Genomic DNA, 17,547 nt, shown 5'->3' with positions numbered 1-17,547 from the left:
GCAGCTGTTGAGGAGCAGTTGACCAATTTGTTCCTCATCTTTCTGCATAGATTGAGGCGCTGCAGTGGGCTTCAGGTGACTTCACCCTACCGTCCTCGGTTTGCAGCTTGCCCTGTCGCACCGGTGAGAGGAAGAAGGTGGTGAAGGGTGTCTCGTGCTGCTGGCACTGTGAGCGCTGTGAGGGATACCACTTCCAGGCCAGCGAGTTCACCTGCGAACTCTGCCCCTATGAAAAACGACCCAACCAGAACCGCACCGGATGCCAGCCCATCCCCATCATCAAGCTGGAGTGGCACTCACCCTGGGCACTGGTGCCCGTCTTCATCTCCGTCCTGGGCATCATCGCTACAACTTTTGTCATTGTCACATTCGTGCGCTACAACGACACACCTATTGTGCGTGCTGCGGGTAGGGAGATGAGCTACGTCTTGCTGACAGGCATCTTCCTGTGTTACATCACCACATTCCCCATGATTGCTGCACCTGATGTCGTTGTGTGCTCCTTCCGTCGCATCTTCCTAGGCCTTGGCATGTGCTTTAGTTATGCTGCACTGCTCACCAAGACCAACCGTATCCATCGCATTTTCGAGCAGGGCAAGAAGGCAGTGACGGCACCCCGCTTCATCTCACCAGCCTCTCAACTTGTCATCACCTTCTCACTCATCTCAGTTCAGCTGCTGGGCGTCCTTGTTTGGTTTGCTGCTGACCCACCGCACACTTTTGTGGACTATGGTGAACAGCGCACGCAGGATCCCGAGAATGCTCGCGGTGTCCTCAAGTGTGACATCTCCGACCTGTCCCTCATCTGCTCCTTGGGATACAGCATCCTCTTGATGGTCACATGCACTGTTTATGCCATCAAGACACGTGGTGTGCCAGAGACATTCAATGAGGCCAAACCCATTGGATTTACTATGTACACCACCTGTATTATCTGGCTCGCCTTCATTCCCATCTTCTTCGGCACAGCACAGTCGGCAGAGCGGGTGAGTACACGATAAATAATGTACTGTCATGTTTTATGTAACGTTTAGTCGGAGTTAAATGGAAGACACATCTTCTTGCAGCACTTACACATATTCTTACATGAACTGTATGTTTTTGTGTGGCACAGACTACTCCCAAATTCACAGACTACAGGATACAAAATCAACAATGCAACTTTGCCTCCCTTATTTTTCTCTTGTTTATTTTCACGTAGGTATCAACAGCTCAACAGATCCTATTACTATTTCAGCCAGTGTACCATTACTGTTTAAATGTTGTTAGCTGGAGGTTGATTAAAGCCAAATCCTTCTCTTCAGGGGCAGTATGAATGCAGTTCAAAGATCAAGGATATCTTTATTATCCCCACGGAACAAATTGTTGAAGGCTACAGTCAGCAGTAACTACATAATCATCAAACAGACCATAATACAATAATACAGTGATAACAGCAAAACGTGTTCCATCAAAATTCATAGCCATTTCTTCAATAACAGATCCTTGATACCAAATAGAACTATACTCATGCAGCTTCTCATTTCTACCAGCAGGCAGTGGCTGTCAATGTTACTAAACTGTGACTGGCAAATATCAGCTCCAGTGAGCTACAGATAATAAACTGAGAATGAGTAAATATATCTATCTGTAGTATGTAGCATGACACTTGAAAGTTAATAACAGTATTGTAGATTAGGGCTAGTCTGGGGAGGGCTCCTTTGGGGTCTGTTCTTATCAGAATGTGGTGTGTTTTAGTAGATACAGGGGGAACCCCTGACCACCCCTACACACAACTAGACACACACCACCATGTCTCTGTCTGTTACTCTTGTGTCCATCACCACATAAGACTCACCAAAATTTTTTGTCTGGCCCAGCAGATCTTTGCCCGAGCATAATCAGTCCCCATAGTGTCTCCAGACTAGTTTTTCCCCACAAAAAAAACAGGCAGGGTAGGTTAAAGCATGATAGTGTTGCAGCATTGCAATACGGAAAAATGCTAAGGCCAATATCTTTCTAACGCAACCATAAATACAGACACTATTTAAAATAAAACATGTTAGGACTTCAGCACAGTTTTGAATTTTATATGGACTTTAAACTTAACTAAGCTTCTTGCTGCTTAAAAACCCCAGGAAGAAATATAGCAAGCTAACAATGTGCTCTGTCGTGGGTATTATTAATAGCCATGGGCATACTATATGTAGCGTCTTACTTGAGAAAACAGTGTTCAATACATTCTGTAACTTAATTTATACATACTTACTGGACTGAAGTACTAACGATGGTACTGACCATCCAAATACTTTGCATACTGGATTTCTTGGAAAGAGAATAATGCAATGCTTCACTAACAAGGATGGGACTTTAAAGTGGTGTCCCTACAGCTAAAAGTTAGCTACTAATAGGTCATTATCCCTACTGCTCGTGCAAACTCAAATTTAAGCTGTCTCATTTTCTGCCTCTACATGTGTTAACTGCAGAAGACACTTCTTTTGTGAAGCACTTGTCTGCACAAACCAGATCAAGTTGGATTGACTGATTGATGATTGATTAGTTTCTGATCACCACAGGCACAGCCCAGCCTGCTCTGCAGCCTCTCGACACAAAACTAATTAGAGCAGAATTAAATTTAGCACATTCAGACAACAGCTTTTGGGTTGAGTTTGCTGTAAGGGAGCCTGCCAGATGGAAGATTTTGCTCATTATCATGTCTGTGGGGAGATCTGGAGGACAGGTGGAACGATTCACTGAGACTTTGTCTAAATGTAGTTTATCAGTCTTTTTCTGCTGCTACTGTTTAGTCAGAGACAGTGTGGAGAGTTGTTTTAATTAGATAAGAGAAAGATTTAACACGCCATATCTCGAAAATGCTTAAAAAAAATAAATAAATAAATAAATAAATAAAACCTCAATGAAATCTGCGTTGGAATCTTGGAAACAAAAACATATGTATGTGGGTTTTCTCCAGGTACTTCAGCTTCCTGTCACCTTCCAAAGACATGTCATTTAAATATTTCTGATGACTCCTGATCAGTCATCCAGAGCGGCTTGGAGGACTTTCAAGTGGCACTGTATTTACTATGTAATATTTTATTTAAAAGATGAAATCCCTTTGATAGCCATCTGATGCCACTTCCATTCTCTGCGACAGACAATGAGATGATGGCGAAACCTCCAAAAGTCTAAGTGGACCGACCGCGTAACTGAAATTTTGGAGTTTTGTCTCATACCCTGATCTGATAAGGTCTAGATCTTATTTTTACTTTGAGATACGACTGATGCAGCAGATTCAGGCTGAGCGCTCAGACGTGCTCGAATGAAGATTACATCACCGTCCCCAAACAGAAAATAAGTGTCACATCAAAACATTCAGCCTCTTCTCCCTGGGGTTTGAGAGAACAGATATCTTCAGGTTTTTCAGAAGAAATGCAGAGATAAAAGAATACAGGACATCATTCCATACAACCCAAATCAACAATGTTACATAAACATTTTAAGTTTTATATTCACATCTGAGGTGTTTCTTTCACTGAATGTTTCACTTGATGTGTGATCTTTGTAAGGCAGGATGACAGGATCAGAACACTATTTGATCTAAAGTAAACAGTCAAAACACTGGAAGAGTTAAGGTTAAGGAATTACAATTAAATGTAAAAGGAATACATTTTCAACACTGCCTTGGTTGACTTGAATGAAAATATGAACGATAGTAGTAGAATTATAAACACTGAAAGTAGTTATGCTGAACACTGACAAGTCATGGTTTGGTTTAATGTCAAACACTGAAAGTTAGATTGCCAATTTACATGGGAACTGAAGAAATGTTGAGAGTTGAAGTGGTGAACGCTGAAGGAAACTGAAAGGTCTGTTTAAGAAGTGACATATTTGAAAGGGGTAATGCAGATACAGAAATGACAAACAAAATGCACTGGAAAATATTTTTAAAACAAAGATGTCAAAGTTTAGTTCAAATGTGAACGTCTTCGTAGATTTGATGGGGAGGAGTGAGGGCTGTTCACAGGGCCAACTGACTGACATTATTGTCATCTAGAAATCCAAAAGTACACAAATTACTAATCTTTCTATATTTACACCTAACATTAAACCATTAATATGTGAACTGTAACTCAATTATATGTAATTATGGCAAAATCAGCATGTTTAGAATTTCCACAAATTCCACTACTAATCAATGAATGACTCTGAACAGAGGAAGTCAAACGAGAGATGGCCAGTTTGTTTATGAGCAGAGAGCCAAGATAAGGAAAGGTCATAGTTTTTATTAAAGCCAAATGTCAACAATCAGAAAATAGACTGCATTTATGGCAGCAAATACACCGAAGGTCAAAGGTCAGCATGTTCATTTAGTGAAGAATTGGTGGTGTTGATTGATTGCCAACTTGGCCTTTCTTTGCTGTAGCTCCCGCTGTCCAAGGTGGAAGCTGTTCAGAGCCGCTGTCAGTTTAAAGATGATGTGGATCTTAAACAACCTCGGTGGAATGAAAGAAATGATCTAAAAAAAATAGACTGTTAGTTATTTGTTGTTGATGCATTCATGTGTGTTTTTCATGCGAATGACATGGGGTGTCAGTTCCTGGTACACATGCTCACAGACTGCTAGTAGTCTCTAATACTCACCTCTGGAATTTCCACTTTTTTACACTCATTTTATTTCATTGATTTATTTAATCCACAATCCTCAACAGCTCCCTCTCAACAGCAAGATTCAGCTCCATGCTGCTAAATATCCACTTTGGAGACAAATCATTTCCTGGAGTTTCATCATCCTCATTTTCCCTGACATACAGCGACTGCAGAAGTGAAGGTGAAAGCAGCATCATGTTGCCAACGAGGACTCAGGTTACTGCACTCTGCTCATCTCTGAGTGAGTGAGCATCGATGCTTTCTTCATTCTGAGAAGAGGAAGCATGTAGTGACAGATGTATGTCAACTCTGAGAGCGGTTACTTGTGTCTTATGAGTAAGGCTAACTAGAGACCGATGTTGAGGCAAGCGCTTCATCTCCTCCCTCACATTAAACTTTAACAGCACACATTTAGTCATTTCATGCCTTTAGGCTCCGAGGTCTCCATCATGCTGCTTTCTCATCTGTTCACCAGAGATTGTTACAGGTATCAAAGTTATTGATTTCCATAAGTGCAGTTATTTATCTCTCTTGGCCATGTTTTTGCTACATGAACTGCTTGACATCGATGTCAAGCAGTTCATGTAGTAAACACATCCTTGCCAGTAACGGAAAGGAACTAACGCTTTTATTCAAATTCAGCATTTAAATGCCGTATTTTACTGTTTCTACCCTGGAGCTCTCTGTACTGGGACCATGTTCAGTCTGTTATGAAAACACCCACTGCGGCTTTAAATGGCACATTCAATGAGGGGACTCACTCAAACGACAAGGAATAAAAACTGAGTGAGCATTGTTGGACTTCATTTCTTTTGCATCAATTCTGGCACAACCGCAGCTGAGAAATGTTATACAATAACAGCAAGGAGAATAACTGTGTCTAAATTAAGTGTCTCTTACCCACACAACCCAAAGTACTTTGCCAATGTCTTACAGTTTTGAAGGTTTTACACACTAAATTTGTGTTTTGTTCTTTTTGGTGAAAAATCCAAATGATAAATCATCATATTTGAAACACAAACAGGGGATTTCTTTTGTTAAAATGTCTCTGACATATTAAAACATCAGTAGTATTTGAGATACCTATGAATAACTGTTGATCTAACACACCATTTTTCTTTGAAATAAGCTTGTTTTATAAGTTCTGTGTGCAGACCTGAAGCCATGCAAGCAGCGCTGTCACCCTGCCAAGACATAGTGTAGTAGTTCATAACCCCCAATAAAACAGTGAATTGTCATATATAATAAATTAACATAACATAAGTTGTCACTTTATGAACTTCAAAGCTGTTGTTTGGACAGACAGCTTCAGAGAGGTATTCATTAAATTAAGTTCATTACTGAACATGCAGTGGTGTTGACCTATACATGTTAGAAATGCCTTGAAATGTGGCTTTGTTTGTACTGTGTCTGAACCTCACTCTTACTGTCATTAGTTCCCTCCTGTGTAAGAGTCCCTCTTTCTCCGTCTGCAGCTTCCCAGGTTTGAGGCTGATGCTATACATAGTCATTTCAGCCCTGAGCCCCGTCTCTGCAGCGCTGACTACTGGGAGTTACTTAATGGAGGTCACCATTAAAACATCTTATTAAACACAGCTCTGAAAGAGAGCGTGTATTGATCTTTGTCAGTGCTGCATATCGTCACGTGTGCTTGAAGTTTTCCAGAGGTTGCATTTGCCTAAACAGGATTTTCCGGTCGATAAAGATGACAGCAGAGGGTTCCTGACGCCCGGTTCAGTATAATTAACTCAGCATATGCTCGTCTGCCGTTCTGTCATGTGCTCACCACATTATCTATTTGAGGAGTGAGATATTCAGTGTGTGGGTGCACAGTGTTCCTTAACATAATCGCTTTCTGGTCTGAAAATATCTCTACACTCACAAACACACTGAATACTGTGTTTTCCTTTGTCTCATTTAAATACAGTCCTCAGTCTATTCAAAGTTCTTCCTCCTGGCTATGGTTTTGTTCCTAAAAGCGTAGTATGCATATATTGGACATAAACCCAAACTAGACCAGTGAAAATATACCTAAACCTTAAAAAGACGTGATGTCATATGGTGGATAATTAGACTCCCAGTACAAACTGTGAAGGTGCGGAACTAATGAGCTGATCTTTCAGGTCAGACCTGAATCTGGAACGGGATGCTCAGTGCTGACATTTACAGTAGCAGCAGTAGCAGCGGTAGCAGCCAGCCCATGTGCTCGCTTTGTTCTGGCTGCAGCTCAGGTCGACAGAGGGAAGCCAGAGAATGACTAATAAGCACTTCAGAGGGACTGGTCCCTCAACCCAGTGCCATCTGCCCCAGGAGGCTTTCGCATTCACAGGCAGGTAGACTGAGAGGATTCAGGGCAGCTAGGAGAGAGCCCCGTTGCCTTGAAGCAGAACGAACCAGGCTTTCAAATTCAGCTGGAGGATCCAGGGGAAGATTAACATGCAGCTTCCGCCCACAACATTTCCCCCGGGGGAGTCCAACTCCTCTGACCTCAACTGATGAGCTACTTTATCATATTAATATGCAAAGAGTGCTATTATTAGTGTTATTATCAGTGTCTGGAACCACATCACACCCCCAGAATTTACACAAATCTAGCAAAGAATTCCCTCCAGCTGCAGTAACCCCGGGGTTTGTGTTCAAAGCTGCAACAAGACCAGATTAGACTTAGACTTTATTGATCCACAAGGGAAATTGCTTGGTCACAGTAGTTAAGTTGCACATAAAAATTTCACTTGAAAACCACTAGTCAATAGAAAAATAGGTCTAAGATGGTTAAAATGATAACAAAATAAATGAATATAGAAAAGTGATGAAATAATGATAAGTTTAAGCAAAACAGGGATAAATAAGGTGCAATAATATGGATTTTTCATCAGCCTCCAATCTGTGCATAGCTATGAAAACCATCCCAAAGAGACAGATTCCTCTGAAGCATCAGAGCTCATATAGGGACGTCCTGATCAGGGTTTTTTTCTCAACACCCACATTGCATAATTTACAAATTCTGACTGACTTCATTTTCCAGAGTAAAGTACCACCACACAGCAGACAAGCCAAGTCTCAAGTCCAGATTGGTATCATGAGATTCTGGTCTCATCCACTATTTGTACAGGATGATATGAGGTCTCTGACTTTAAACTGTCTTGAGCTTAGTCGACAGTGTACGCCGAGATAGAACAATCCTCAGAGCTCTTTGTGATGTTTTTCAGGGGGTTGATGAAAAACAAAAACCTCCCATTTGTGCCTTTTCACAACTACCAATTTACCCTGCTTCTTTTAAAAGAAGAAAAAGAAATGTGGGTGAGGAGCCATTAGCTTTGCTTCACTGCTTATTTTCTTCACAAGCCTCAGATGTGAGGAAAGGAAGTCAATACTAACTCCAGTGTTACTGCCCGTCTTCCACGGCTATTGTTTCAGCAACATTTATTTATTCATTTATTTCACTGTTGCTCTGAACCAAAAGATGAGAACATGTGAGAAGTTTACAGCAATGTGAGTAGGAGTTAATCAAAAGCTCTCCAGAAACATTTCTCATTGAATAACAAAATGTTGGATTTCACAATTGAATAACTTCAGTAAGATGTTGCATTTTATGCATAGTGTAGCTCTCTGTTGCACAGGACTATCACAAAAATAGTCTTATAAATCTTTTCTGCATTTTCATAATGCATTTCCAACTGCCAAGACAAAGTGAATCACATGTGTAGGTTTTCCAATGAAACCATCCACGGGGCTGACGTGTGTTTCAAAAAAGTGTGTCCACTCAAAAGTCCATCTCCACAGATTTATTCAACAAAAGTACAAAAAAGGTACGAACACATCCACACAGTCTAAACACGATCTGAACATGGCCAGAAAAAGTAAACTTATTACTAATCAGTAATTAATAACTGATTTGTAATTGCCATCAATTACGCCACATGGCACATCCATATGGCACCTATAACATGGACGTCAGTCAGTTGTTACATTTTCAGTTTTACAGTGATTGTTCTGGATGTGGCATCTGCTATAAGACGCAGGCAGCTTCGTCACTGAATGTGTCACTCTAAAAAAAAAAAAAAGAACAGCATCAGGTTTCTTTTTTGATAACAGATCACAGATACAGCTTTGGACCGCTGGAGTGGAAAATGTTAACCGTTAGAGAAGAGGAGGCCTCATGTATTAAGAAAATGCAGGATGTGTCATTGTGGATACACAGCAGGTTTTATTTCTGGCAGCCGCAGTGTCACCAGAAGCCTGATGTAGCCACTATCACTTCTAAGAATGTAAGTCTGGTAACACTGGGTTTGCATTTTAAGCTGCATTTCAACCAAGACGAGAGAAAAAAAGTCCTACAACTGATCAGAGATATTTTGTTCAAATTCAACCCCACCTAGCATAATTAGTTCCCAACACAGCGACAGACTAACATTCCCACCCTTCTGTGTGCAAGGAAGGTGGCCTGGCTACAGGTCTTCTCTCCAGTATACATGTTTGAATGTAAACAACAATAAAAAAATGCTTCCTCCCAACAAGTAACAGGTGGGTAACAATAAAAGCATTCAGATTCTTTGCCCTATACCTGGAACAGTGTGTAACTTCATATTTGACTGAAGTACAGTTCATGCCATCTGAAAATATTAAAAAAATATATAAATTACATATGAATTTTTATGTGATAACAACACAATGAAACTACAGAGATGTAGAAAAGATCCAGAATTAATGTTTACACATGACACACGAGACTCAAAGATTGTCTTTCACACTAATGAATTCTAAACGTATTTATCCAATGATTTTGGAGTTTTTTGTCCTGCCTGGTTCATTCACCTATTCTGCTGTTCACATTAATGCTGTGGTGTTTCAGTCGTGCCTCAGCTGCAGTCTGAGTGAATCGTTTTGATGTCTAAACCAAGCAGAAAGGTTGCTTGTAGGTCACAGAAACAGACACAGTCTTTATTGGCCCTCCTATCCATCTTAAATGACCCATTTAAGTTGGAGTCATTGAAGTGAGTGAAGTTTTAGCACTTACTGTGGCTGCACCATTCCATCAAAAACGTTGGGCATTTCTGAATAATAGCCCCAACATTGAGGCTAGCATCAACTATACAAAAGACTGCTATAAAACCTGTTTTATACCCTGATATGCACTGGGCACATGTGCAATAACTTTAAAAGCATGTAGCACCATAGACACACTCCTTCCCTTTCAATGTCGGACTAAAGTTGTGGACTGATTTTCTGCGACTTCAGCTGTATCAGTGACATTAAGTTCTCACTTCACACCAAGTTGCTAAGGGAAGCTACTCCGTCCTAAACTTGTAAAAAAGCATCATGGAGTAGAGATGTGATGTTCATGAACCATCTGAACGTTGGGAACTCAGTTGTGTACCTTTCCTGCGTTTCACACAGATTCCCACATCTCTGAGGGTGCCCTGTGGTACATGGCACCAAAAAAATAAAAAACTTGAGTGGATGGAGTGAATTTATTAGGGAGAGTCTCCTCAAAGCTGAAGGAATGTGATTCATTGAGCTTATAAATTGTGGCTGCTAAACAAACTGTTTTGAATAAATCTTTTTCGGAAGCCAACACAAATTGTATCTGTTATACTACACGCAAGACTGCATGTATTCCCTTTTTCAAAGTGGAAGGTGACAGTTTATTTTATTTTATTCCCTAACACAGCCTAACAAGTAACTGTGCGTTTAACTTACCCCTGTGATTATGCTGACACAACTCTTCTGCGTCTCATTTCACCACAAATGTTACGTGAGTGGCTAGTCCACGTGTCGGCCTTCTGAACCTCCTTTCATTTCTCCTCTGATCCTCCCTGAAGTGTCATCAGACTCCTCTGACCTTCAGACTGCTTGTGTTATTGGTTTTTCAGCTTTTATCTAAGAGAATACATAAATCACGTCAGGGTTTGATTTTTCTCTCAGGCCCATAAATGACTTTATGCTTCAGTGTCTGTTATACATTTTCATAATGATTTCTTGAAGCTGGGATCACAGACATGGTTGTTTTCCCACTCCCGCTCGCCATCTGCCTCTGTGTTTCGCCATCCTCTGGGCCCTGGTGGCTGAGCAGAGCCCTGCCGAGGATTCCCCGCTGTCAGTTTGACACTCAGTCAGAGGGCCATTAACCCGGGCCTCAACTTACTTTCAACCGTTGCTATGGCAACATGGGTGGTCTCCAAGCAGTGGGTAGCAGTAGGTGGTTGTGAGCCTGAGCCCAGGTGTGTTGTGACAGATGCTGGAAGGTGGGTAGAGGAAACACAGGTTTGTGCTGCCTGGTCTAGCTCTGCATGGTGTGTGTGTGTGTGTGTGTGTGTGTATGTGTGTGTCTGAGTGTGCGGTTGAGCGGGTTTGAAGCTGGCTGCTCACTTTCTGATAACAGAGCTGAGTCCATGATTTTTTTTTCCCCCTGCTGCAGCAGACAGTTGTTTTTTTTCCACCCAGAAACAAATTCTGTCACCATGAAAGGCGACAACGAGAGAGAATTTAATGCTTCCTGTCACAACAGAGAGCACACAGATTCCTCTTCATTTTACCCACAGTGTCTGTGGACGATGCCATGTCTCATTTCCACTCTGTTGTAGCTGTTAGAGAGGATCTGCTGCAGTTTCCACCTGGTGTCGTAATGTCTCCCAGGTCCGGGACCAAAGCGTCTCACTTGCTGCCCATTTATGTCCATTTTTTCTAAGCAAAAATTCAACTGTAAATGCATAGAAATCATTATACGATATATCTTCATAGGGGAAACTACTACTACTACTACTACTACTACTACTGCTCACTGCTGTGTTTCACTAGTGACTTAGTTTCAACACACTCACATACAGTACTTTTAACTCATTTTATGTTTATGAAGCAATTCCAGGAATGCTACAATTCTTTATTTAGAAAGTACAAACCTCAGTGAAGCCCCATCCTGCATGCTCTGGGCCAGGACACATTGTTCACAGACGGGCTGTAATTATGTCACCAGCTTTAGGTTTCACTTTTGTCCCATGGGAGGATGTGGTAGTGCTTCGGCCATCCTTATATGCAGTCTACATTTTAATTGTGCCTGAATGTCACACTCTGAACATACAGTCCATCATATTGCACGGTGAATGTCAAAACATCCAGAGGTCAAATCCCCACATATATGCTGCACGCACACATACAAGGAATTCTCTGCATTTAATCCATTTAAGTAAGCACACGCCACGGAGATCGGGTTTTTAGGTGCTTGCTCAAGGCACCTCATGGACATAGATCAGCTCCCATAGTCCCAAAGCTTCCCTGCTTCTCTAACAACTAGTCCACAGCTCCCTCAAACAGGTGAGCCTCTAAGCAGAGGGTGGTTTTAGTTATGGACGCACACTTCGCTGCACCAGATGTAGCTACAGCCATGCTGCGACAGTCTGCTTTATATTAATAATTGTAATAATGAAAACCATAATACGGTTCAGTACATTAATACAGTGGATCAGGTCTCAAGATTGACTCGCTGTCAGTATCGGCACTGCAAACAAAGATAAGAACACAGAATCAATAGTTTCGTTATGGCTCATAAATGCAGTGTGGAGCCTAATGATGCCTTCAGGGTCATCTGTCTCTCTGAGTTGAGGAGAGAGTTCTGCTGCGTTTCTCTGCTCTCCAGTTGCTCCTGTTTAAAGATTATCAAGGAGTTATCAGGATTATCAGGAGTAAATAATAGTCCAGTTGCTCACATGATGGCGCAACAACAGTTCATCCGCCACTGAAATTTTTGGATTTACTCAGTGCACATTTAACAAGGTGAGGAGAGGAGGCACCACATGTGGATTATGAGCTTAGCATTTATGGATAACCTCTCCACTGGATGCTTTACATGGATAGTTACGGGTCTTTACCTCTGTAGCTGAGAGAACCAGGTCTATATTAGAAACAGACTTTTATTTGACGAAGGCTAAAATAAGTTGATAAAAGACTTGATTTTCTCCCCTGAAACAGAAATGCCGTTTTTGTCACTTGCTACTTCCACTTACCATGTTATCTTCCCAATGCTAATTTTAAATAAACATCCCTTTCTGCACTGATGTTTCAAATGAGTAGTCTTTCAGCAGCTTTTTTGTACCATGTAAGGTTTGATTAGCGATATCGCTTTCATTAGCGATATTAAAAACTACAAAACTTATCCAAGTTTCTGTCTCAGCAGACAGTATTATCAATGAGTCACCAGATTGATTCCAGTAATTGAATCCAGCCCAATCCACCATCTGTTCATTCAGTAAATACTGATAGAATTATTATATTGAGTTTATGACGTTCAATACCATCATCATGTTTATCTGCATGTGGAGAACTGTCACCTGAAATATTTGTCATCTCAAAAAAAAAAAATAAATAAATAAATAAAATCCCAAAACCTGTTGAAATAATATCATAATAATTCCATTAAACACCTATGACCATTTTAAAATTTCCATTTAACCTAACGAGCATGTCTTTGGATGGTTTGTGGAAGCCAGAATACCCAGAGAGAACCAACGCAGACACAGGGAGAACATGCAAACTCCACACAGAAAGGTCCCAGTCGGGGACAGAAGCCATTGACTATCCTCTCATATCTCTCCCTTCGATTTCCTCCACAGATGTACATCCAGACGGCCACGCTGACTGTCTCCCTCAGCCTCAGCGCCTCTGTGTCTCTGGGCATGCTCTACATGCCAAAGGTGTACATCATCATCTTCCACCCTGAGCAGAACGTGCCTAAACGAAAACGCAGCTTCAAGGCCATCGTCACTGCTGCCACTATGACCAGCAAGCTGTCGCAGCTGGCAGCCGAGCGACCCAACGGTGAAGTGAAGACAGAGCTGTGTGAGGGCGTAGAAGCTAGTGGTGAGTTTGTCTCAAGTTGTATTGTTGATAGTTGACATTGTCTTGTGGTGTTTGTGCCTATTAGTATTTGATGCTCTCAAAAGTAAAGGAAGATGGGATGCGAACAGCCCTAGCAGGACAGAAAATTGTCGAACTGAAAAGGCAGATTATTTTTTCTTTATTGGTAGGAACTCCTCACTATGCTCCCCTCATGCAGTCTGTCCATAACAAATTGGCCCTTCAGATTTTGCAGATCTGGACAGTCCGCTAGTAGCCAGCTTTAAGTACCTGTACCATAGACTGTATAAAGACAGAACAACTCCTCCAAAGTGAAGCCAATGCAAGTAGAGCTCCCCCTGGTGACTGGCTGTAGAATAGGTCATGAGCTCTACCCCCTCCATGTTAGTGGATGGGATTTGGGCCAAATTAAAACAGGTACTTTTCTTATCAACAGTGGTTTCTGTCATTATAGGTTGCCACGCCAACTGCTCCACGAAGCGGCCCTTGAGTTGAAAAATAAATAAATATATAAATACAGTGTGTAATCCAAAATTTCCTTGTAACTGCTGGAGGTGGAGCAGAGTGTAACATTAACTGAAAAAGTAAGTGAGTCTGGTGGAGTAACCAGTCATCGATAACGTGGCCCCACTCTCTGACCGTACTGCACAGACTGTGGTTCCAAACTCAGCATAACCCATATCCCAAGGAAAATAGCATCATTTTGGCCAATGCAAGGAAGTGGGGACATGTTGTCCATATGATATACTGTGAATGAACTGTACACATACAGCATGCATTCATATGCATCTCCGCATGCACCCCAGCCAGCCCTCGAGATCTCATTTCAGTTCCATGCTCTGTATGCAAATATACATTGTTTTGCGGGTGGTAGAATCATATAACATCTGCTGTCTCTAATGGATCGTTACAGACTGCCGCATCAGAACTATGAACAGCTGTTTGTTGTTTTGAGCGTCATGATTTCCATATTTTGTAACAAGCTGTGAAGTATCTCTTTTATCAAAAGCGCACATGTTAAGTTATTATATCAGTCACTATATATAATGGGGCCCAAGTGACTCATGTTTTGTTGGCCAATACCACAGCCCATTGTAGAAACACAAACATACATCTCAGGTCTTTGCATATAGCATTCTTGCAAGCTAGTCAAAAATATTCACTTCTGAAGTGAATTTATGTTGGCATGGTACATCTGTACTAAACTGAAAAGACCTTTCAGTTGTAGCTAAATGTCAGCTTTACTGTCATTAAAGTGTAGAAGGGTTAAGGTCATCCAAGCTCTGATATTCCAATAGCAGTTCTAAAGGGTTTGTGTCTCTTAAGTTTCTAAAGCAGGTAAACTTGAGCAAACTTTGCTTGTCTTGTACACTGAGGGAACTGATCTGTTCTACTACTGTGGCAATAATGACAGCTGCTGGCTCCACTTTAGGCTCCTTATGAGCAACTGAGAATAATCTTGGTACCTCTGCCTACTTACATATGGTTGCTGATCAGTGTTTACGTGATGAGATAAGTTAAGATTATCCTTTATTTATCCCCCATAGCGCTGGAAGGTTAAGCTCACCTTAAAAGACATATCCAGAATAAATCAGGAATAACTCTAAACTATCAGAGCCCCCCCAGGTAGATAACTGAATTCTCAGTTGTAGTGTAGCGGTTAGTATGGCTAAATAATTTTTGATAAATAAAAGGAGAAATTACACAGAAATACATTTTTGTCCTTGTCTAAAATGACAGTAGTCTACCAGGTGCAAAACAGCACCTGGTAGACTTTCTATTTCACAGATAATTAAGATAGAATGCCTTTATTGTCCCATGAGGGTAATTCGTTTTCACACTCTGTTACAAGCAACATATAAAACAATATGTAGACATCACCAACACTGAACCAAATGAATACATAATCAAAAAACAAAAACATCACCAATCACTGAGCCAAAACACCCCCGGACACTATACAACATGTTCATATACACACACCAGACAACCAACACTCAGGAGGGTAGGTCCATACAGGGCTAATGTATAATTAATGTAAGTGAACCAGTTCATTGTTCTTTGTTCTCCTCAGTGCCACCGTCAAAAACCACTTACGTCAGCTACACTAACCACGCCATGTGAAAAAACAGCGCTTTCCAGATGGGGATGTCCTGGGAAACACACTGATTTCTGTCAGACTACGAGGAGACATCACCACGGACCGAGCAGAAATTAGGTGCTCCGAACACTGAACCAACACATCTGTTGTGTTTTTATGTTTACAGAAAGCAGGGAACTGGCCTCAACTACGCAAAAATTATCATTAAAAACAAACAAACAAACAGAAAACATCCAAGAGACTTTAAACATTAAAAGAATAAATGAAAGGAAAGTTAAAAAATAGTTGGGACCAATCATATTTGTTGTTATTCTAATTGTATGTTTAAAAAAAACTTGGTTGTGGTTGTGAAAATTTCTGATTCTTGTCTCATGTCTGTTCGTCGACCTGCATTATGAGATGAGTCTGTTCTGTTTTTGGCTAACTGAAAGGTAGCTTTTGGTTGTGAAATTTCAAAATGCCATGGTTGAACTGAAGCATGCCCTTTTTTATACAAATGATCTATTTATAATAAAGGAATGTTTCTCAAGTCGGTGCCATGGTTGGGTCTGTTTGAAGGAGAAATGTTTGAACACACAAAAAAAAGAATAAATTGAGAAATTGTGAATTGTTGTTGCTTTGTTATAGGTGTTGGGGGTTCTTTATTTTTCATTCCAATCAGTGTGCTTACTGCTTGACACAAGGTAAGTGATTCTCAATCTACATAGTGAAACCTTCATAATTATATGTTCTGATTACTCAAATAGTCTATTCACCATCTCCACTAAAACTCATCATTGCTAAATATCATCTACATTGGCTTAGAATGTACAAGCAGGAGACGGTGTACAGGCCACTCCTGCTTTAACCAGAACGAATATTTTTTATGAAGGACAGATGTTAGAGGGGACATGATAGAGGAGAAAAAATCAACATCAAATGTTGCTGATAAAAGCTGCAGCGCAGGAAATGGACAGTAACTACATCCGCACTAGATTTAACCTTTAACATCGTACAAACATGAGCCTGGCAGGAAACCCAGCACAGTGTGTGCCTCATTACAGAAAAAAAAAAAAAAAAAAACGTCAATGTGATCAATACGTGCTGTGTAACAGGAGAGGTCAGATCAATATTAGCTGCAAGAAAGAACTCCTCATGCATGTAATGAATATTTCTGCATGTCCTGGCAGAAAAGAAGAACAGGTAGAGTCTGAGTGATCATTCCTCACGGCATCCCGTTTTAATTTCCCTCGATGCATCTCTTATTTCTTGCATTTGTAGCAAACTGGAGGAAATTCTTTTGTCCACAATGTAGCAAATACCGAAGATGAAACAGTTTGTCTTGTGATGGTTTGGGATATGTATTGTCAATTTCTTTTATTTTGTGAGTCACTTGCATCTATAATAGTAGAAAATGTTGGATTATACACTGTAGTTATGTATTTATTTATATATTTTACAACTGTCACAGTCCCACTGAGTGCTATTCTGTCACATCCTGTTTTTATAGCATTAAATAACTAGCTAAAACAAAACATTGGCATTTCAACATGCACCAACATTATATTAACTACCTAAAATGACAAAAACCTTAACCTTAATCTCTAAATCATGACTGTATTTAATATATTATTTATTATATTTTAGGTGGGACAAATGTTAGCAATTAGCCTAGCTCGGTAGCCTAAGCTACCCCGATAGCGGAGAGTTGGGTGGGCAGGTGTCAACGTTCAAGGTGCCTTAGCTCCGCCCCAACATGACCCTCATGCCCGTATTTGGAGTATCCGAGTGTGGGCGGAGTAAAGCACAACCAACATGGCGACCGCAGGCTTCCCCAACTTCAGCCTTCATTCTCGAGGTTCAAAATCCAATGGGTTTGTCCATAGTATATACAGTTAATGGGAAACAAGCAGCCCAAAGATGTACTGCAGAAAAGACAGCAGAGAAGGAGATGATGTTAGCCCTGAAATTTCTAATCCTACCCACAA

General features: G+C 40.9%; 1 protein-coding gene across 1 annotated transcript in view; it reads left to right on the top strand.

Annotated features, from left to right (window-relative positions):
- The window catches only part of LOC125015513 (metabotropic glutamate receptor 8-like), a 113,612-nt gene extending 97,498 nt beyond the window's left edge, over window positions 1-16,114 (top strand). The window contains exons 9-11 of the mRNA XM_047597455.1: window positions 51-986; window positions 13,236-13,482; window positions 15,554-16,114. Coding sequence (XP_047453411.1) covers window positions 51-986; window positions 13,236-13,482; window positions 15,554-15,603 — 1,233 coding nt within the window. The 3' untranslated portion in view covers window positions 15,604-16,114. The remainder of the gene's footprint in view (window positions 1-50; window positions 987-13,235; window positions 13,483-15,553) is intronic.
- The last annotated feature ends 1,433 nt before the right edge of the window (window positions 16,115-17,547 follow it).

Source organism: Mugil cephalus, chromosome 10 (genome assembly GCF_022458985.1).
Source record: "Mugil cephalus isolate CIBA_MC_2020 chromosome 10, CIBA_Mcephalus_1.1, whole genome shotgun sequence".
In the NCBI taxonomy this organism is placed as follows: Eukaryota; Metazoa; Chordata; class Actinopteri; order Mugiliformes; family Mugilidae; genus Mugil; species Mugil cephalus.
This window is presented reverse-complemented; position numbering and strand designations above follow the sequence as displayed.